The sequence below is a fragment of the Protopterus annectens genome, chromosome 8.part0 (genome assembly GCF_019279795.1).
Source record: "Protopterus annectens isolate FY-2018-M chromosome 8.part0, PAN1.0, whole genome shotgun sequence".
NCBI classification, from domain to species: Eukaryota; Metazoa; Chordata; order Ceratodontiformes; family Protopteridae; genus Protopterus; species Protopterus annectens.
Genome location: NC_056741.1, coordinates 1,499,547,918 through 1,499,571,879, shown reverse-complemented (window position 1 = coordinate 1,499,571,879; position 23,962 = coordinate 1,499,547,918). Strand labels below are relative to the sequence as shown.

The following is a 23,962-nucleotide window of genomic DNA, read 5'->3' as shown; positions in this document are numbered from 1 at the left end:
TCAATTTTTATTGTCTGCTGCATACTTTTTACTGTATTTTATTGTTATAAACTAATCTGCACGGTTGTACTAAAATTGTCTGCCTTGTAGGGTCTGATAAATAAGGCTTTTACTATCACACTGTTTGTAAAGCTTTTTTTTGCTAGTTTCACTGTGTGAAAGGTATTAACTGGAAATTTTCTCCAATTGTTAAGCATCTGTTTGTTTATTCTGATTTTTTCTGCCAAGGAGTGTATTATATAACTGATTTTGTTTGCAGTTAAAAGCCTTCTCTAGAGTCTCCTTGCTCCTTTATCTGTTTAAAACTTTCATTTAGTGGCTCACTGCTGTTTTTCTGCTGTGATAAACATTTATGTAGTATTTTCTGCCTAAAATAGTGTAGATAGTAGCTGTAGTATAGTTTTCCACCCTCCCTTCCTATTGGTGTCTTTGCAGTTGCTCACCCATACTGTAAATTTGATCTGGGACACTCCTCCCAGTCTAGTGTCATTAGCTCATTCTACCTAATACAGAGAGAATATTTGAGAAGGCCAAACCGCTTAGTTTCTTAACATTGAATTATCTTTTGTTCCTCCCTTCTCCCTTTCCACTTTACAAAAAAAAACACTGCTAGAATCAAAATCTACCATTGCTAGAATCTCCTTGTGTTCTGACTGAGTGTGCTTCTCAAACAATCTGGAAATATAAAGCTGACAAGTATATTTTTTGGAACTTTTTAGCTGTCAAGAAATCTGTACTGTCTTAATTTTTGCTTGACTGAATTATTTATATGTTTGCTGGCATTGTTTTCTGATACTCTAAGTGCCTCCATCTTGATTTTATCCTAATGTACTACTTTCTGCACTTGTTTTTTTTTAGTCATTTTTAATTTAATTGTTTATTTACACTGTATTTGCTTTAATATTGCTACACACTCAAGCGTGTTAGCTTGCACTGCATTTGAATTGTTTTTACTGCTGTTTTACCTACTTTTTGTAAAAAAAAAAGTTTTAAGCTTGTTTTCTGCCTTTCCTGTAACTAGTCTAATCCAGATACAGATATGCTGTATCCAGGACTGTTTGTAAGCTTCTGAGCACCCCCCCAAGCCTTTCTGTGTTGGAGTGAAGCCTTCTAGCTTATCAGCAGAAGTGATAAGCACTAGGTAGCCTACCAGTAGAGGAGTTGTTTCTGACCCAGAAATTGTAGTTTATTGGCTGTTTGAGCAGTTTTTCCATCCCTTTCAGCTTTCTTGTTTAAAAGCCTGCGTTTGCGCTGGTTTGCACTTGTTTAAGCTCCATGCAGTGGTTCCCAGCTGAGGTAAACTATCACTGATGCCAGAAAGTCTGCTCATCAGTTTTTTCCTTAGATCTTGCTACTTCTTTCTCTCTTGCACTAACAGCCTAATCGCTTTGCACTTGAACAGGTTTTGTAGCAATTATTGTAGCACACCTAAGTGCCATCATCACTAGTTCTTCATGGAAATAGCTCCAGTACTTAGTAGTTATGACCACCCCTCCTGGCATAATTAAAGGGCAGTTCCCTGTGCTTTCTCCTATAAACCTAGTGCACTTGGGCATTCTGGGGCAGTGTAGCAACTGCTTCATGTACACAGACAACCATCTTCTCTTACCTCCTAACACTCAGACTTGTGAGAGATGCACTTATATTACCAAATTGGAAGCTATGCACTCTCCAGCCAAGACTGGTCTAGCTGGTCAAGATGAGAAGGTCAACACCTGCACCACACCCACATGGAACAGATAGTCCTCCAGAACATCCACCATCACAGCTCTCACATAAAAACACAAACCACACACTCACTGTCGCAGATGCTCTCAATAGAAATTTACCCAAACAGCAGAGACCTCCAAGACAGAAATGCACTCGTTCACCACAACACAGCACAAACCACGGGACACACAGTTCACCTCCACAGTGTGCCCCTCAACCTAAGCCCCTAAAGCTAAACACCTTGCCCAATACACTAATCATACGTGACTCAACAGTGAGACACAAAGATGTCCCACTCACTAGGTTAAATAAGGAGAAGGTAACAGTCAGCTGTCTACAGGTGCCAGAATATGACAGATAACACACGCACTCAGGTCACTCCACAACAAGTACGACTCTATCATTGTCCATGTGGGTGTGAATGACCTGAAACCCACCTCCCTGGACTACATGAAAAGAGACATGGTGGAGCTCTCGGATTATGCGGCCCAGGCAGGTATGACACTAGCCCTGAGCACTATCCTACCATCACCCAGAATGATACAACAGTACATACAAAAAATGATTGACTTCAACAATTGGCTATGTTTCTGGTGTCATTCTACGGGGATCCAGTATCTGTCTGCTTGGGATGATATGATTGACAGACCTCTATGCTTTTCCAGAGATGGCCTGCATCTGTCACCCCTGGGTTTCAGGGTACTGGCTAAGGCTCTTGACAGCCCTATAGTGCCTTTTTAGGTGGTGTTCCAAAGACCAAATTACCACCATAATAGATATAAATAAAGGCAGTCCGAGGGACATGCTGCTCAATGCTAGAAGTCTAAATCTCAAGATGCACTTGCTCAAAGCACTACTCAAAATGGAGAACATTGACATTTGTGCTGTACTGGAGACCTGGTTTAAAGAGGCAGAAAGCACCCCTGCGCTACCAGGCTATAACTCATTCCACATCTTTCGGCTCCAAAACATGGACCGAAGCTCCAAAGGTGGTGGTGTCTCCATATTCATAAAAGATATGCACACCTCCAGACTAGTAGCCCAGCATAACGCATCTGAGATACTTCAGGTACAACTAACATTGGGTAAGACAGCGATCCAAGTCTTAACATGCTACAGGTCCCCAACTATGTCCCTGGACTCTCACTCCACATTCCTAAGCACCCTGGAATCTATCAAGGTCCAACCCAACACTCTCTTACCAGCAGACTTCAACTACCCCTCCGTCAACTGGGAAAACTACTCAAACATCTATACACTGGCCCAATGCTTCCTGGAATTCATCAATTCCAATGCCCTGGGCCAGCTCATTCTGAGCCCCACTAGAGGAAGCAACATCCTTGATCTGATTACTAACATGGGTGACTGTTGCTCTACACTAATAGTCAATCCCATCCTGGTCACATCCAACCATAAACTAATCACCATGGAAATCCACATCTCCCCACACTCCCTGCAAAGGTAACCACCTTCAAACACTTTTCCAAAGCTGACTTTGGACTCCTAAAAACAGAAGTAGCTAACTTCATGGCACCCATGCCAATGGAAAATAGCTCCGTGACTGCCGAATCATACATCAATGCACTGTACGAACATGTACATAAATGCATGGAACTAGCCATACCCAACAGAACTAAGATGCTCTCCTCCTAAAAAAGGAAGCCAATATGGTGGTCCCCTGCCATTATTAAACTCTACAACAGAAGGAAGAAACTGCTGCAAAAAAAGGTAAAGTCCCAAGACTGGAAAAACTCCCTTATTAGCCTCAACAAAAAGTTGAGATCCATCATCAAATCCTCTAAAGTCAGCTATGAAGGCAGAATTGCGGCAGACACTAAAAACACTCACAAAGCATTTTATAGCTATATCAACAACCTCCATGACAATACCCAGATTTGCTCTGAGTTACTGCACAATGGCACCTCCTATACTCAGCCAACAGATATTGCCAACATACTGGCCAACAGATTCAGTGCCAACTTTACCCCCCCCCACCAAAGGGCCAATCACAATACCGGAAGAATGCCAGGCACCCAGCATTATTGCAGCACAGGTTAAAGCTGTATTGTCCAAGGCCAAGAATACAGTTTCCATGGGTCTCGATAATATCCCTGGCTGTGTTCTACATGAACTACAAAGCAAACTGGCATCACATCTGTGTACCCTGTTAAGTCACAGCCTCACCTCAGGCTTTGTCCCTATTGAATGGCGCATTGCTACAGTCATCCCTCTCCATAAAGGGGGAGCGACTACAGACCCTGGGAATTATCGCCCCATTAGTCTGTCGAGTCTGATATGTAATGCTATAGAGTGAATCATTATGGACCTGATTAACAAAGATATGGACCTGATTAACAAACTCTACACCCCACGCAGTTTGGCTTTGTGAAAGGGAGATCATGCCTGCTCAACCTGGTTGACTTCTTTAAGTCAGTCACCAGGGCTGTGGATGAAGGTAAGGCAGTGCCATACAGCCTTCCTCGATCTGGCCAAGGCCTTTCATACCATTCCTCACGCAGGAATTATTGATAAACTCACCAAACTAGGCATCAACCCCTAAATCACTAGGTGGGTTGCAAACTGGCTCACAGACAGAACACACAGTGTGAAAGTAGCGGACTCCAAGTCAGACTGCCGACCAGTCACAAGTGGAGTCCCACAGGGATCGGTCCTGGGTCCTCTCCTGTTCAGCATCTACTTCTCAGAAGTCCAGGCCAACACAAAGAGACTCTGGCTGACCAAGTCTGCAGACGACTGCAAGCTGGGAGCCATCATTAACTCCCCAAGTGATGCAGACATCCTACAGCAAGGCCTCACTGAGACCAATGACTGGTGTTGAAACCATGGCCTTAAGCTTAACGCCAAAAAATGCGTCATCATCCCCTTTGGTAAAAACTCAGTTCCCACTAATTACCACATCAATGGAAGCCCACTGAACACTGAAGGCATTATAAGAGATCTGGGACGCAGGATGACAGCAACCTCTCCTTCGACCATCACACTGCCACTGTGGTGAGAATGTCCTTCTATGTGGCGCATCTCATTACCAAGGGTTTTGCATCCAGAAAGAAAGAGGTCATCATCTCTCTCTACTCTTCCCTCATTAGACCAATCATAGAGTATAATTCCCCATTTAGCATGTACATCACTAGACACCTGCAACAGCTGGAGAGGCCACAGAAGTACCTCACAAAGAAGATCCTAGGCATTATACAAATGTTGTACACAGACTTAAAAGACTCCAGCTATTCTCTGTCTCATATCATCTACTTAGAGGCGATCTCTGCTCAACTTAAAAAGCCATGTCTGACCCAGCTCTGTTAGAAATGCAACACCTAAAGAAATCCCAGCCCCTCTGCACCACACGCTGCAGAGACCTCAACCTCATTACCACAATCAACAGAACATGCTGGAGGGGACAGATTCCTCACGCAGAGACTGCCCATGTTCCGGAATAGACTTCTCATACATGTCAAGCAGAGCACCTCGCTGTCCCTCTTCAAGAAAAATCTTGATGAGTGGATGGGTAATAGAAAGTTCACCCCAGGGATCACTCCATTACCCTACTTGATAAAGGCACTGAGAACTAAAGTCGGGCGGCACAATGCCAGGGCACTTCTATGGGCTATGCTTGTAAAGGCTCCAGGGCCACTAGCCTAGTACACATCTATGAACCTATGAACAAGCAGTCAAAGCCACCTTAGATGTTCCTGTACATTGCATCCCATCTGCAAATCATTGTGTCAGAGGCAGCCATGTTAACAATGAGCTTTGGTACTGAAGCTCCTTTGCGTTCCCTACATAGCAGCAATCTTTAGGGAAGCTGTTGCATACCATCTCTGTTGTAGGCCATAAAGTCTGGAGATGGACGAGTACAGTGTTATGCTATTCTACAGTGCACATCAATTTACCCATGTTTTGAGATGATCACTTCTACTGGGCAACTATGTTAGAAATAGACCAGATGAAATCTCCCACTAGTCAGATCAGGCACCAGCATTATTTCTACCGTGTGTGTAATATCTGTTAACTCAAAGTAAGTAGTTCTAATCAGATAAAATACATCCTGGCAGCAAAACTAGTTAAAAAGTAATTGCTTCTAATACATTACTACAGTGATACTACACAAAAATCATATGCAGAATCAGCAGCGGCATGAACAAGTAAAGAAGAAGTGAAAATTAAAGATTTTGTGAGAATAGTTTCCCCACCAATTTCGCACAGTATATGTTCAGACAGCATCATCATCACACTCAAGTATAGTTACTTTTGCTTTAAAAATGCCTGTCTTATTCCTATCCAATGCTCAGCAATTAATTTTAAAGTGTTAGAGGTGGTTCCCTCTACTACAAACATAACTTTTTATAAAGCACTTTTCTCTTTATATGAAATGCTTTGTCTTACAGAACAGAATACCACGAGATACAACATAAGATGCAAACCAACACCTTTCACTTTTCTCCAGGCACAGCACAAATACATCACAGTGAGTTGTCTCACTTAGATGAGAAACAATGTACACCTTGCATGTGTGTTATGATAAGGTGTCTAATACAAATCAGCCAAACGTGACCCAGTTATATTTTAATTGTATATAGAGTTATGGGTGTGCAGCACAAGCACCACTGTGCAAGAGCACGAGATGCACTTTCTGTTAAAATGAAAATAATTATAATGTAATGACTATTTTCACTTGCAAGTGTCACAACCTAAAGCAAGACAACTGCATACTTAAAAGACATACCACTCCTTTCTGGAATATAAGAATTTGTACATTCCTGGGAATAAGGATGCACAACCATATAAAAGTAGTAAGGGTGCCTACTGCGTTATAAGCTGCGGGGCTGCTCAATGAACTGTTATTGGGCTCCAGCATATAAAATAAAATCACAGTTTTCAAAAATAACTCACTTTCTTTTCTTTAGTAGCACTAATCTAGCTATAACACTTGGGTAAGCAATGGCTGAGAGCTGAAATAAAGCACATACACAACAGCTTTCCTCAAAACCCATGTTAATGTTTTAGGAGCTTCAGACTGTTATTTACACATGTGAACAAATGTAATCTGTAAGGCAAAGCTACTGCAGTAAAACTTTTCTGCATCTGTCATGTTTCTTGCAATTGTGGAATCCATAATAAATTGATGGACAATTTCAGCTGCTCGAACAGTTCCTTCTTAAATTGTCAGTTTATCTGCTGTTTTATGCTATGCTATGCATACTGCTTACCATTTATATATCTGTCTTATTTTTATAATATGCTCCTAGCTCTGGGTTGTATCTTAAAAATGGACACTGGGATACTCTACTTACCTGCTTCATGAAATAACTGCAGTATTTACCGGCACAATTAATTACTTATTACTCTTAATTTTTCCTTTTAAAGATTTGAAATGAAGTCTTAACTGCTCAACTGTATGTAATTATTGCTAAGCTATGCTATCTTCTCCTACTCCACTGTACTCCCATAAAAGATTTCACCCAAATTTTTCGGAGAATGTGATATGTACATCAGAAAGTTATAACACAGGGATCCTGATTCATGGCTCAAATACAGTTCCATGACAATATCACTCACAGAACATATGTTGCAGAATTGTGATTTACTGAAACACTTTCTGTGTGCACTTGGGTGGAGAGTTGATGAGTTGTGTGTGTGTGTGTGTGTGTGTGTGTGTGTGTGTGTGTGTGTGTGTGTGAGTGAGTGTGTGTGTGTGCGAACAGAGTTACCCCTATGCTCCCAACTAAATATAACCTACCCCCAAGGTCGCAGCATCTTTGAGCAAGCTGCACTTCAACACAGGAGCAATTGGCTAGTCCTGCAAACATATTTAGTAAATTCTGTTTCAATAAATATTGCTTCAATCATTTGTGCTGGCCCGACAGCAAATTACAAAATCGGGCAATAAAGCATGATTATTCCAGTTATGAATTAACAATTAATCTCCTGAAGTTCACAACACATGCTTCAAATTTCAACAAAGATTTGTATCCCTTCTGTCACCTGCCATAGTCCCTCTGTATGTACTTGTACAAAAATGCAATCAGATGCCTTAAATCCCCGTAAAGCAAGCTAAACTAATTTTATCTGTTTCTTGCCGGCCACTACATCCCTTTCTTCTTCATACTTCACAGATGCGAAACTCATAAGTCCTGCCATTATTCCTTCTCTTATGTAAGTAACCCACCTAAACACACTGGCATGATGATGGACTCTATAGGGAAAGGAGCCTAAGCTGTGCTAATAAGAAGCAAGGTCTAGATCAAGAAATCTGGTAACTTTAGCTGCTCCAGTAGCATACAGGGATAAAGCCCTGACTACGGCTCAGGTGACTCAGGATCAATTAATAGTTTGGGCAACTGACGGAGCAGCAAGGGAGGGTGGGATAGGCTTTATCATTCTGTGGTGGATGGATGGATCCATGGGAATCCACAGTGTCAATCCCTAGTGGAGGCTGGGGGCGGCACTAAAAGTAGGCATGCCTACAAGGAGGGATTAAGAATTGAGACAAGGCTGAGCTACTACGCAGATGGGGAGAAATGCCATACATCTGCACTACATGCGCACATCACATCCAAAGACTAAACCATGGAACTGCATGAGAGAAGGGGGGCAGTGGGTAGGGCACAAGTAAAAAAATCTACCCTCCTGCTGACAGATGTGCCAAGCCCCCAGTTACCTTGTTCAGTGACCAGCCCCAGCACAACCATCAGACTGAAAGTCTGGGGGTTGGAGTTCAGCAGCTGGTAGACCTGGCATGGACAGGTGCCTGGCTGCTGGTCCAGTAAGAATGAAAGGCAGTAGTGGGGAAAAAAATAAAAGAAAAAAGAAATCTGGTAACTTTCTGAGCTGTCATACTAATGTTGGGAGAGATTTTTTTCAATTAGGTCTTGACACTCCTGGCAGCCACTGTCCTGATTAAATAATCTTGCACTACCCAAAACCTGATATGCAAGAGATGTGGTATTTGACCTCACTTATCAGATCTCCACCTGATTGACCACCTTTATGAAGTGTATACCTGTGACAAATGACTTCACACCTCAGGTCTCTCTAAGCTAGGTTGAACTTGTGAATTATATACAGATACTACATGGCATTAAATCTCAGGTTTCCCCTGAGTGAGGTTACATTTAGAAGTTGTGCAGTTAGGTCATAGACCTCACAAATTCCTGCATTTTTGATTACATTTATGAGTTCCTTTCCTCTGCCACCAAGCCTCACAGCTCATTTTGTTAGATAATGTACAACTTGTTTACCTATACCACCTGGCTTCTCATCTCAGGTATCACTGAGTTAATTTTAATCTGCGAGCTGTGCATGTAATGCCACCTGACCTTATATCTTAGGGTTCACAGAATGAGGTTATATTATTTGTGTCTTTCTGCCTCCTAGTCTCATACTTCAGGTCTCCAAGAATTAAACTATACTTATAAATTGTGCTATTATGCTACCCGACCCTGCAATCTCATGTGTCCCTGGAATTAGGTTACATTTGTGAATTCCCTACTTGAGCCTCCAGGCCTCATAACTCTTTTAAACTGTAACGCATATGAATTGTTCACCTGCACCATCTGACATCTCATTTCAGGTGTCCTTGAATTAGGCTATACTTATGGCTAACATACCTGTGCTACTTGGACCACCTGGAGCTGAATGTGCTGCGGTTGCTGAATACCTCCTGCTGTAGACTGGGACACTGGAATATACTGAATTCGCTGATAATCTCCTTGAGTGGTGCGGTAGTCTGTTGTGAGAGTCTGGGACAGCTCAGTCATTGCTTGTGTCAGCAGATCTGTTGTCTGAATAAAAACAAGTCAGTGTTAGTATAATCAGTAACAACTGTAACAAAAGTTTCAAGTTCAAAGAGACCTACCTCACAAAGTCCAAATATTTTCAATTTATTAAACTGGTCCCTCCTCAGGGCCAATCAAGAAGCAATGTTAGGTGACTTGGGTAAGCCCAGTGGACACAAGTATCCCTCTTCACCAGGCAATCGAGGAACACTGTTTGGTTAAGCCACTTGCTCAGATCATAGCCTTGATCCCCTGCACTGCCAATTATTATCTACACTATTACACTAACATCTACTACCACAAAAATAATCCTACTAGCATACCTCTCAGATATTTCTGATTTTGCAGCATGTTTCTGATTTTGCCTGATATTTTTGCCCTGATCCTCATAAAAGTTTTTATTTTCTGGTAAATCGAGGATTACAGTTAAACAGTGCCAAACGGAGTTTCAAATTTCTTATTTTTCAGAAAATACATGTTCATACAAACCTGTTGTTCTACTAACTTTAAATATTATTCATTCATTTAAAAAAACTGCCCATGATTTTGGACCTTTGCCCACCCATTATTTTTGGCTTTGCCCAAAATTCTTGAGCAAAGTAGTCAAGAGGTATGCCCATTGCCTGCGATTTTGGACCTTTGCCCCCCCCTCCATTATTTTTGGAATTGTCCAGAATTCTTGAGGAAAGACATTGAGAAGTATGCCTACTACCAATATTTCTATCCACTACAACAATAAACTTCATGAAAATTTCTGATCCCATGGCCAGTCCCCTTACACTATGACAAGGCATCCACCAAAACCTCTGACGACTAATGTTGTAGCACAAGCCCTGACTGTAGGAAGGATAAAAAAGGGATGAGAAGCAACTCATGGTCAATGGCTTGATCTTGTTCAATAGGGAGAAATGTGGATCACAAGCATTGCTGGTAAGTGACGAGACAGGGAGGCTATTAGCCAAGGCACTCTTCTATATCTGGCAAAGCATGGCAGAATGTGCTGAGTCACGGTTAGTGTCTCAGGACATGTCTGTTCACATCCACTACACAAAGCAGATGTGAGGTGGCATCCATTGCACATAGTGTCCGAGACAAGAGGAACTGTGACTCAAGCAAATCGCATTCCTCCTGACTGCACAGACTCCTCTGCTCCTATGTTTAAGTACTTGAAAGTTACCAAGGCTCTGCTGACAGGAAAAACTAATGAATCTATTAGATTAAAAGACTACGCTAACGGTGAGATGACAGTTTTTTTATTGGGGGGGGGGTACCACAGACAGTGAAACTGTGACAATCAGATAAGCCATGTTAGGTTCACATGCTGCATACGGTGGGAAGCATAAGGAAAAAAACAAAAAAAAAAACAAATGTACCCAAATAAAGTGTGAACTACCCACTACCCTCTCCAGATATACTGTCACAGTAAATAAAATGCACCCCAACTGAGAAAAAATACATCCCTTCAGTGCTGAAAATACCAGCAAAACAGGACAAGTTAACTGTAATGTTGAAACAAAATTCCAAATAAATCAATAATAAATACAAAGGTATCTTATTAATTTATTATTTGTAACTTATTAAGACATCCTCAAAAAGAACAGGAACATTTGAATAAATAAATTGCCCCATGACCTACCTAATCTACAACTCCACCTTTATATTGATGACATGGTTATCTACAGATACAACCCTTCTCAAGACATCAGCTAAAAATAGAAGTTATGTTCTTACCATAACGTTCCATGTTAGTTGTCTTCTTCTCGCCTTCTTCTTGCTGGATGGGTTCGGAGCCGACCTCGGCTCACGCCACTCTAAAAGCTCGAGAGTTGGTTCCACCGGCTCGAGGCTCCCCTTATATCCCACAATGCTAGGCGAGAGTTACCTCAGATCTCGTTTGTAAGCTAACCCAGCTTATATCAATAACAGTATAACTGTAAAACAGAATCCACCTCTAACAGCAGGAAGAAAAGGGGTGACCTATATCCTGAAATAAGAAATATGCATAATAGCATATGACTAAGAAAGAGGTGGTAGAAAGAGAGGTCACGATCACAACTCCTCTAGGTCTGTCCAGGCCAGGGGAAGGAGGGTGGGGAAGAAGAAGGAGAAGAAGACAACTAACATGGAACGTTATGGTAAGAACATAACTTCTATATGTTAAGTTGTCTATCTCGCCTTCATTCTTGCTGGATGGGACCGCGTCCCTAGCACCTTGTCCCGGGTGGCCTAACGGAACAGACTCCTGAGAACAGTGGAACCAAAATTAGCTCTATGCCTAGAAGCTAAATCCAACTTATAATGGGAAATAAAAGTGTGAGGAGTAGCCCAAGTAGCCGCTGCACAAATGGTGTCAATAGGCAGTCTGTCTTGGAAGGCTAGAGAAGTAGCCAAAGCTCTGGTGGAATGGGCTTTAGGTTTATTAGGCAGTTTTGGTGTCTAATCTCATAAACAAGGGTAATCAGAGATGTTAGCCATCTGGATAATGATACCTTTGAAACTGGAAGTCCTTTTCTGCTTTCCGTGATAGGAGACAAACAGCTGATCAGATTTTCTGAATTGTTTCGTCCTGTCCAAGTAGTACCTTAATTGACGATGAACATCCAGGCAATGTAATTTTGTTCAGACCTATTTGAATACTCTGGGAAAAAGACAGGAGGTCAATGCTTTGGTTTAGATTTGATGTTGAAACCACCTTAGGCAAAAGGACGGTTAGTTCAGAAGGAAACTCTGTCCTTATGGAACAAAAGATAAGGAGAACGACAACTGAGTGCTTGAAGTTCTGAAATTCTTCTAGCTGATGTGATAGCCACCAGAAAGAGAGTTTTCCATGATAATAACTTCAAGGAACATGAAGCTGCAGGTTCGAAAGGGGAAAGAATCAAAGAAGCAAGAACTAAATTTAGGTCCCAAGGAGAAGGAGGATTTCTTATAGGAGGTCTGAGAAGAAAAACTCCTTTCAAAAAGGCTTTGCAGAGTTTGTGGGACATTAGGGCAGATTCAGAAATACCCACATGGAAATTAGAAATAGCTGCCAATTGAACCTTAAGAGTAGATGGAGATGAACCTGCATGGAAGAGTTCAGCTAGAAAATCAAGGACTAGTTGGATGGAAGCGGTGAAAGGATCTATGTCCTTTCCTTGTGCCCAATATGAGAAGCGCTTCCACTTACTCAAATAAATCTTCGAGTGGAAGATTTATGGGAAGCTATCAATATATCTCTAACAGAGTGAGATAATTGAGGAAGCCTGGCTACGGTTGGAACTGGAGGAACCAAGCAGTGAGGTTCAGAGAGGGAGGGAGCGATGAAACTGACCCGACTGATGGATCAAAAGATCTGAACTAGGTCCAGATTCCACGGTCGCTCAAAAGAAATCGATGTAGAAAGGGGAACCACACTTGTCGAGGCCAGTAAGGAGCAATGAGGATCAATGAGGCCTTCTGAGCGATAGCTTTCTGTATTACTTGAGAGATCAGTGGGAAAGGAGGAAATGCATACAGAAGTCCCGGGGCCAAACTTGGACTAGAGCGTCCCTGCTGGGTTGGCCTGGTAAAGGGAAAAGAGTGAAGTATTCTCTGCACTTGCTGTTTTGGGGAGTAGCAAAAAGATCGCAGCAAGGCTGACCCCACTTGAGAAATATCTCTCTCACTACAGAGTCTTTCAGAGACCACTCGTGAGGCATGAGTATAGCTCTGCTCAACTTGTCCGCAATGTGATTGGACTTCCGGGATGTGCGTTGCTATCAGAAAACGCTGAGAAGAAATCGCCCATTGCCACAGTCTGAGTGCTTCTCGACACAGGGGTATGATCTGGTTCCGCCTTGTTTGTTGATGTACCACACTACAGACATATTGTCTGTCTGGATTGCAATCGCTCCCAAGGGAAGAGAGTCTTGAAGGGCTTGCAACACTAAAAGCACTGCTCTCATCTCCAGAACATTTATGTGCAAGTGGCATTCGCTTGGTTGCCATGTGCCCTGGACTGTCCTGCCCTGATAATGCCCCCCACCCGATCAGGGAGGCATCCGCTGTCAGAGTAGCAACCGGAGGAGGTGGAACAAATGGTCTTCCCAACAGGAGCTGGGGAAGACATCCACCACATGAGATGCTTTTGCACGCTTGCGTGATCATAATGGTGTGAGACATTGGAAGTTCCTGGTATGACCATTGAGAAAAAGCATCCACTGAAGGATCCGCATGTGGTATCTGGCCAATGGGAGGAGAGGTATGGCGCTGCCATGATTCCCAACACCTTTAGAACTAACCTGGCTTTGGCTCTGTTGTTGAGAAGAAGTGACACCAATTTTGAATGTCTGATATCCTTTGGTTCGTTAGCGTTGCAGACATGTTTATAGTATTTAAATTTGCCTATGTAGGTAATACGACAAGGCGACAAAACAGACTTTTCGCAATTTATTGAAATACCCAGTTTTGACAAACGCGAAAAGTATAATCTCTGGCCATTAGAAGGAGATGCTTGGTGGGAGCTGTGAGAAGCCAGTCGTCCAAATATGGAAACACCTGGAATCCTTGTCGCCTCAGGTGAGAAGCTACCACTGCCATGCATTTGGTAAACACCGGGGCAGTGGTGAGACCAAAGGGCAGGGCCCTGAATTGAAAATGACTGGTTCCCAGCCTGAAGCGGAGGAATCTTCTGGAGCGTCTGTTCATTTTTATGTGATAGTAGCGACCCTGAAGGTCTATAGGGCACATCCACTTTCCTTTTCCCAATAGGGGAAGAATGGATTGCAGCGTGACCATCCAATCTTGTTTTCTTGACTGATCTGTTCAAAATACTGAGATCCAAAATTGGTCTCCAGTCCCCTGTTTTCTTTGGAACTAAAAAGAACCTTGAGTAGATTCCGGATCCTTGTTGGTCTGCTGACACTGGCTGAATTGCTCTTTTTGCAAGCAGTTTTGAAATTTCCAAAGCTGCTATATCCCTTTGAGCGGGTGGAACATCTGGAGGGGATTTTTGACTGATTTGGAAAACGAAGAAAGGGGATAGAATAACCTTCGAAATGATGGACTGTACCCATTTGTCTTGAGTCAGGGATAGCCAGGCTTCTGGGTACAGTGACAATCTTCCCCGACTGCCTCCGAAGATGGGCAGTCGGGCAACACCTCAGGGATGCTGAAAGGGCTCGTCAGGAAAGGCTTCCCGATTGCCCTGGTTCTGCGGACCCCACCTGCCCCTAGGGCGACGTCTACCATTGTTATTCCCACCTCTGCCTCTGGTAGGAACGACTCTGTCGCCAGGCGAAGTCCCTTGAGATGGTTTACGGAACCACATCTTTCCACCCTTCTGGCCTTTGGGGTAAGGCCTAGAAGGAGTAAAACGGACTCCGCGGCAGAAAGGGTCTTGCCATCAGTCTCGCACCTAGTCAGGGTTTCTTTCACTTGAGGACCAAAAGAGATGATCCATCAAAAGGGGAGTTTGTGAAAGACGTCTTGAAAGGTTCCGCAAAGTTGCATAGCCGCATCCAGGCGTGCCTACATAAGGCTACCCCTGTTCCTGCGGCTCTGCTCGCTCCATCGGCCGCATAAGAGAGGAGGCGCATGGAGGAGTTGGAAATGGAATTAAGGATAGCCAGCTGCGTGTTCATTTTCTCTTGGAAACCCGCAGCTGTAGGGTCCTTCAACATTTCACTCGCTTCCTTGATCAAGTCCCTTTGAAGACGAGTGAAATGGCACAGGCAATTCAGCGAACGCATGGTAAATGTCGCTGAGGAGAACATCCGCTTCCCGTACCTATCCATGGACCTAGATTCCTTGTTAGGTGGATGGACAGGCACTGAAGGATCAGCCAGTTCCTTCTTTGTGGCGGCAGCTACCACCATAGCATCCACAGAAACTCCTTTTGATAAAAATTGCTTGTCTGATGGAGCTGTGATGAATTTGGAGGGTCTCCTGGGAGTGGGGTCCACTGAATCAGGAGCCGCCCATGCCTTCTTAGCAACCACCTGCATGAGGGGGTCAAGGGGGACACCCAGGAGGTGGAAGGACGAGAGCCAAACGCCTCAAGATACACAGATTCGTCCTCCGAAGGGTTGAGGGCTGGCCAATTTCCCCTCTGTTTAAGGATCTCCAGAATGTCTGCAAATGAGACATCTTCAGAAGGGGAACGGGAACCCTCAGAATCATCCAGATCTGTGTCCGGCGTGATAGACTCAGGTGAGTCAATGTGCTTCCTCTTGCACTTCCTCTTCCGAGGGGCTCTTCTGCCAAATCAGGAGAGGCCTCGAAGAGGATGAAATCCCCAAAGGGGCTCCTGAGGAGCTGGCTCTCTGCGGTCCGGGACGAGAGAGCGAGTCGACTTACCCTGAGGCAGCATAGAGGGAGGGGCTGACGGAGCCGACTGTGGAGTAGAGCCAGGCTCTAACACACTCCGCATGACCTCGAAAGCACCCCTGTCAGGCAGAGCCAGAGGTCCCCGCCCGAGGAGCTAAGGACCCCTCGGCACCGACAGTGATGGCTCCGAGGCCGATGTCGGAGCCGAACTCACCAGCCGAAGCACCGAGAGGGAGAGGGGTCGGACAAGGGTCCGATGCCACTCACCCCTCGGAGCCGACGAGGGAAGTCCGTGCCGAGATTCCTCCACGGAAGAAAACGGAGCCGACGGAGCCGAAGACAATTGTCTCGGCTCGGTGACCACAGTCTCGGTTCCGACATCCGGCCCAACTCAAAAGAGTCGAAGGAGGAAAGAGTTGATGGACGGGGCAGGCACCGACTGATGAGTCGGGCTCTGAAGCATCTGGGCTAGTGCCTCGGACTTAAGTAGTCGACTCACCACCCTCTGAAGGTCATGATCGGAAAGCCTCGATGACCTAGAGGAATGAGACCTTTGGCTCCGTTCAGACAGCAGGGGAGATCCTGGAGCCGAATGAACGGAGCCAAGAGAAGGTGACCTAGACCTCTTTCTGGTTGTCGGCTCAAGATCTTGTCGGAGCCGACACGGGTACTCGATAACCTCGGCTCCGCCGGAGCCGAGGAAGCCACAGAAACTGTGGACTGAGTCTTATCGGCTCCAGCCGGAGCCGATAAAGGCAAAGGTTGAACAACCTGAGGTCTCGGCTCAGAAGCCGGAGCCGAAGACCTCGATGCCTTAGAGGGCTTCCCTGTTGAAACTGACAGGGAATCCTCTGGTTTTAACCAGCCTCTCAAAATTAACTTGTTCTTTCTCTCCTGCAGGACCCTGGGGCTGAAGCCATGGCACACAGCACAGGAGTCCTGCAGGTGCAAAGGCCCCAGACAATAGACACAAGAAGTGTGAGCGTCTGTCAGACATTTTCTGACAGCACGCATCACACTTCTTGAATCCAGAGACCTTTGCTTCCTTTGACATTATCCTGACAGGTGTACACTAACACACACCAAACACACAGTTATACCCTGTCAGAAAAATTATTAATACTAAAAATAATTAACAATTTTAGTAAAAATACTAGAAATTAAGCACAAAAAAGTTAAAGTAACTACACAAACACACCCTAGGGAAGGGAAGGCCAAAGGCCCAAGGGAAGAACCAACGGTTCTTTTAATAAGAAAACGGGAAAAATAGGGTCGGGATAAAGAACTATATCCTACACTAATTTGAGAAGAATTAAAGTTAAAAGGGGAAAAAAAGAATAACTTTTTGTATAAAAAGCTAACACTCACCAGGAACCGGTAGAAGCAACCAACCTCGAAGCTGTAGCGGCAAATGAGATCTGAGGTAACTCTCGCCTAGCATTGTGGGATATAAGGGGAGCCTCGAGCCGGTGGAACCAACTCTCGAGCTTTTAGAGTGGCGATTGCCGAGGTCGGCTCCGAACCCATCCAGCAAGAATGAAGGCGAGATAGACAACTTAACATTCAACTTTAAGCTGACCTTCTACAACTAAATAATTGGCTTTGCTCTAAAGAAAAGAAAAAAAAAAACAAAACAAAACAAGAAACTACTCGTCAAACAAATTCAATCCAAGACCACATTCAGATAGTCAGATCCCAAAGTCAACTACCTTCTATTCTGGGCCCACAAGATACCTAATTTCCTCTTCCAACCTGGTAAAGCAGCTTTAGGCAAAGCTCCTGCTTGTACAACTAGAATATGGCCTACCACTATTTGCAACTGCCTTACAAAAACACAGTGCCACCTTACATTCTCTAATAAAATCTACCATTTTATCAACAACTCCCCTAAATGTGAACATTAATGCAACACCTTGGAAAAGGCAAATTGGCAACCCATTCAATAACTGCCAACCTCCATCTCAGCACCATTCTCTTCAAACTCCTACACCAAGTCCCATCCCCAACTATGAGACTAACTATATCCAATGCATAATACAACCTAAGAAGCCAATCCACTAATGGTTATTTTAATGCCAGTATGCATAAAACAGCAATCAGAATGACCAATTGCACCTCCATTGCGGCTGCCTCCTTCGCCCAAGCCTAACTATACTAGTATTATACTACTACTTCTATGGCAATATTAGAAAAACTGCATTGCAGTTTATGAAACAAGTACCCTGAAGCAGATGGCTGACAATTGTGTGGCTTGTTAAAAGTATAGCAGACCTAAGGCAAAATCAGCTGCTGACATCTCTCTAGCCTCTTAGTCCAATGAGATGCTCTCTGTGGGCTTTCATGACCTAGAACCTGGCGCACAGTACCTTCATGACATCAATCCATGTCCATTTCAGTGTGAGAAACATTATGAGTACTATAAAAAAATTATATATACACACACACAATCTACAAAAACATGCACGGCTGCAGTCAGTAAGAGTGAACGTTCACAAGAACAAATCCTCTTACAGGTTTGTTTTTCAGCCTTTTGGCAACTTTCCTTGCGAGTTCAAGGGAGAGTTGTGTCTGGGAATTTGCCATTACACCATTTTGTATAATCTTGGAGTTTATATATATAATTAGCAGGGGGTAAGGCGTGCAGTGTCTTGCCTCCCTTGTAAGAAATACCGTTTTTTAGGGGGGGGTTTATGACGAACCAGAAACTAACCACATGCAGCCTTCAGAATTTTGCAAGGGAACATGATGTACTCCTGGCCGAGGACAATATTTGATTCAGCAGAACAGGATGAAATACAGAGATGAAAATATGTTTTGAAGAAGCTGATAATGTTGGCCAAAAATGTGACTTCACAAGGTAAGTGTGTACCCTTCAAAGAAAGTCCAAAAGGAATATCACCCAAAGCATGTCTTTCGGCTACAGGGTTTGAAAACAAAATCCAGAAAAAAAAACTTCCAAAAGATTCACAAACACATGCATCAGAATGTTGGTATCTCTATTTGGCCATAACCTGTCAAAAGTAGTAGAATATTCATACTATGGACATTAAGTTGTATTTTTGGAAAGTACAGAACTGTCTTGACATTTACATCTGTCCCTCTCCTGAAACAAGTTGTATGGGTCAATATGGAAAGTTGTTGTTGTTTCTTTGGGCTTTTCCCGGTTAGGGGTCACCACAGCGGAACTCCGGTCCACTAACGATTGGTAGTTGGTCAATATGGAAAGTCAAGAACTATATTTATGGAGTGGTAGACACAAAGCTGCACTAGCATAAAGTGAAAAATGTCACTGTTAAATCAGTAAGGAGACTGTCACAAGTTGACCCTGCTGTGCTCTACTTGTCAAAGAGAAATAATAATATTAATAGATTCATTTTCTGCCATTGCAGATGACTTTGTATGGCAGGGCTCACAAAGTTTTGCCATTTCAGTTGCTTTCTACTTAAAGGTTACTTTTCAAGGTAGCTGTGAAGACCACAACCTTTTTTTGCTGTGATATTGGACGTGGCTGTTAATCATGGGATGGTGTTAGTACAGAACAGTGCTACAAAAAAATCTTCATTTTAATATCATGGGACCACCATGAGCAGTGCAGTGGGATGCTTCCCTTACACCAACTTAGATTTACTTAGTCAAAAATAGAACAAATTTGCAAACAACAGATGTCATCCTTGATACTTTCTGTTTGGAATCCATCATAAAGTGTGCCATTGTACACACTACTCATGAAACAAGCAAGACCATTTAGCAAATCCACTCTGCAGAAGTAACTCTAAAATGTAAACTTCTGGGGAAGAATGAACCACTGAAACCAGTCTTTAGGGATACTTCACAAGGAAGCATACCTAACAGTGCATTCATGATGGAAATGTGATTGCTCTGATGGCAGGACATGGAAAATTCTCACTACCTTTGTTGGCAGTCAAAAATAACTAAAAGACTGGTATACAGTATCCTTGCAGGAGGAAAAAAAACTCTTGCCACATCAGACAGACATGGCAGTGCACTATAACATCACAATATTCTCAGCTTAACACTGGTGAACCAAGGTGCGACACCTCTCAGATAATCTGTGCCACATATAATTATTCTGCAGTCGAGGCAATCAAGTCTCCATGGCACTGAAAAAAGGCATTACCTGGAAATCAGTATAACAAAAGAACTCATTCAGTTCTACAGAATTCACAGCATCATTTGTTCAGCTACATATATATGTACAAATAAATAAAATAAAATGGCAACTAACTAAAAAGACGGCTTTAATCCATGGCCTTTTACTAACTACTGAATCTCTGTGCAAAATGTTAACCTATGTTTTTTTTTTTCCTAGAGGGACTGTTCGGAGTGTCACTGCAGTATCTTTCCTGCGGGAGACTTTTACTGCAGCATGTATTTCACTACCTTTATGACAGTTTTGCACCAGTGATTTAGCTTTCTGGCAATGACTATAATATGCTTTCTGCGATAGTTTAAATTTTGGCAAAACTGTGAGGATCTCAGTGGTGTCTGCACAGCTTGGATGTTCCTCACTAAAATACAGGCCCTATCCCTGTATTCTGTTTCCTGCAGGCTTCTGATGGGAGATCTATGCCTGGCATAACAGGGCATTGTCACACCACACTATGATGGACCTCTTGCATATCCACAAAACAAATAGCACCAGAATTACCCGTTCTAAAGACTTGAACCTTGCCTGTGATATAAATAGGTCCTGCTGGAAAGATAGGTATGTATCCCAGAGACTACCGCATCTATGGAACAGACTCCCCATGCATGTGAAGCAGAGTTCCTCCCTAACCCAATTCAAGTGCAACTTGGACAATTGGAAATTCATTGGTAACTATATCTCTAATGGATACAGGTAAACTGTAAATGGTTCATCTCCCAAACCCCTGCATACACTTATGAAGGGTATCAGAACCTGCAAAGATTTGGGATGCATGGCTATGCTTAAAAAGGCCCTTGTGGTCATTAGCACAGTAAAGACCTATGAACTTATAAAACAATCGCCAAATGTCTTGAAAACTACTTCATTAGATTGTAGATGTAGCGCCAAATATATTAATTAATTTTTTTCAGCCTCAAGAGGATGAACTGGCCAGAGAAATCAATAATTTGCATAATGATATATATGACATTTATTCCCCTGAGATACTTGGTACAAGGATGGATAAGCTACATGACAACATACAGGCATATGAAAAGAGATTGCAGAGCACCAAGATATGCAAGTTGAGTAGAGATTTTAAAGATTTTCAAACTGGCCAAGTGTTCACTTGGGTTAGGGAACGTCCCAGTACCAGTCATGGACAGCATATAGAAAGAATTCAACCCACCAAGCATGTGGAGAGGCGGAGCCAGTTACACACAGCGAGTCAAACAGACGTGTTGAATCAAACAGACGCATTGAGTTCAGCGCCCTCAACTTCTCTGTCAACCAATGTATCAGCGAAAGGTTTTCTTCATAAGTCTACAATAGAACGTGAAGAGATGAACGTGACGGCTATAGGGCAAGTTTCTACTAACCTGGCATCTGAGAAATCTAACAATAAATATGAAGGACCAGCAGTTAAACCTAAAGAACTTATGAATCAGCATTTAACCATTACTGGCTCTAAGAGTAGTGATGTTGTTCAATCTACGAGTAGTTTAAGCAGTTTGTTATTGGAAAATCCTCTATCTATCAGAGGACGTTCAAGGAGCAGAAAAGCATGGAGACCGTTGAGCATGGAGGGAGGGAACCGCAACAAAAAGAAATCAGGTTCACATACTTTGACCGAAACACAGACTGCAGTAATGAATAAAGGGCTGAATTATGTACCTGCTAAAAAGGTCGTTTTAACAGATGCATTGACAGACCTAAGGTTGTTTGGGAGAAATTTAACTTTAAGAACCATGTTTCCTTCATCCACGCAATTTGAACAATGCTTTTTCAAAAAACCCAGTGTTTATATTCCTCCTAGCAAAGCTGTTATAGACATGTTTATACATGTCTGTGACAAATTAGAGAAAAGGCTTTCTATTGATAACTGTTCTAAACAGTTTTTTAATTTATCACATGATGAATATGCTGCATTAGAAGAGTTAAAAGCTTTGAGCTCTATAGAAATTCGACCAGCAGACAAGGGAGGAGACATTGTAGTTCTGGACAGAGAGTTATATGTTAATCAAATGTATGCCTTACTGAATGATGTTACTACTTATCAGCCTATAGCTAAGTCCATAGTTAAAGGTATTACAGATAGAATTTCTTTCTTGGTTTTTGATCTATTAATTACACACATGATAGATGAATCACTTTTTGAATATTTTACAGTTGAACATGCAGTTATTCTCATAGAGTATGGTTTGCCCAAAGTCGAAAAATGCCTTCAGATTCCTCCAATGCGTCCTATAGTATCTAGTAGAGGTTGGGCTACTGAACCTCTACCAATATATGTGGAGAAAAATTTACATCCCATACTTAATGGTTGTGAGAGTGTTCTCAAAGATACTAAAACTTTTCTAGAAATGCTTAGTTTTAAATGGGCAACAGTTGGTAAGGATTGTGATTTTTTTGTAACCTTGGACATAGACTCTTTATCTACAGTAATCCCTAATTCATGGGGTATTGATAACGTGAGAGAAGAAATGTCCATGGCAGATATTACATCTAACAAATGTGAGTTGATTTGTTCTTTACTTGATATTATTCTTTCCAAAAATGTTTTTAATTTTGGTAATGATTATTATATCCAGAAGGTTGGCGTGGCAATGGGCACAGTCCGTGCCAATAGCTACGCCAATCTTTCCTTAGTACATTGGGAACGTAGTTCGATATGGTCACGAGTTTTATAGTAAGCACATATTGTGGTACTAGATTTGTGGATGACGTTTTCTTGTTATGGCAAGGGACTGAAGCAGATTTGAATGGATTCATTGGTTATTTGAAAAGAACGACCAGCTTCCTTAAATTTACTTATAATTACTCCCAACATGAAATTGATTTCTTGGATGTTAAAATAAGAAAGGATCATTTGAATAAAGTTAGGACTAGTTTGTACAAGAAACCAGTTAAGAAAAATAATTATCTGCATAATACTAGCATGCATCCTAACTTTACTAAACACAATGTAGTGAAAGGCCAGATATTTAGATTAATGCGGCTACTTAATGATGATGCCAATCTAGTTACAGCACTTGAGAAACTTAAATTAGATTTTTTAGAGAGAGGCTATGATAGCAGCAGGATTGATCATTACATTGAGGAAGCTTGGTTATCCAGGGAGAATCGTTGCAAACCATATTTTGCAGAGGGAGTGAATGCTGAGGCTTCAGTTAATACTGGCAGTACGTCTCACAATGTAACTGACAATAAGCTCAGAATGCCTCTAACTTTTGCCAGCAACATTAGTTTAGTTTGTGATGTCATAAAGAGCAATTGGGGTATTCTTTCAATGTTAGACGGCTTAAAGGATGTGATTGGTAATAGTCCCAACTTTACATTTCGCAACAATAGAACTTTGAAGAGCCATTTATGTTATAGAGGTGATGCGTCATGTAAATCATATATATCTGATAGGATAGGGACTTATCCATGCAGATGTTGTGCGGCATGCACATACGTTCATATAGGTAATAGATTTATACATCCAGATTTATGTTTTAGTTTTAATTGTACTCATCATACAGATTGCAAGACATCAAATGTTGTTTATTTTGCTTATTGTATAGTATCAAACAATAATAAAAACAGACACCAATAGCAGTAAAGCAGCCGTGAGCAGAGACAGGGCCAGAATAATGAGCAATAAACAACAAAACTGCTCACAGTTTAACCAGGCTGTATATGTTCCAACCACCACAAAAAGGCAGTATAAAACCTTGCAGATAAATAAATTTCAGTTGTGTCTATTCAGACCAATTAGAACATCCAGAATACGAAATACCAAAGTCCAAAATATGGAAAAAAGCCCCAAAATGAGTCCAAATGCGATGAATAAAAAGCTCTTTATTAGGATCCAAAAGTGGTGAGCGCTTTCGCTAACAAGCTTTATCAAACCCAAAACCAGCAGAAAAGAAACAGAGTTATATAGTGTAAGCAATTAAAACAATAAAACAATTAAACAATCAGGCTTAGGTTAAACCTATAAGAAACCTTAAAGGCATAACATACTTATAAAATAATT

At 42.4% G+C, this 23,962-nt stretch overlaps 1 protein-coding gene across 2 annotated transcripts in view; it reads right to left on the bottom strand.

The window, feature by feature from the left end:
* The window catches only part of PRDM10 (PR/SET domain 10), a 1,088,540-nt gene that overhangs the window by 174,505 nt on the left and 890,073 nt on the right, over positions 1–23,962 (bottom strand). For both annotated transcript variants that reach the window (XM_044081083.1, XM_044081084.1), the window contains one exon: positions 9,339–9,512. In XM_044081083.1, coding sequence (XP_043937018.1) covers positions 9,339–9,512 — 174 coding nt within the window. The remainder of the gene's footprint in view (positions 1–9,338; positions 9,513–23,962) is intronic.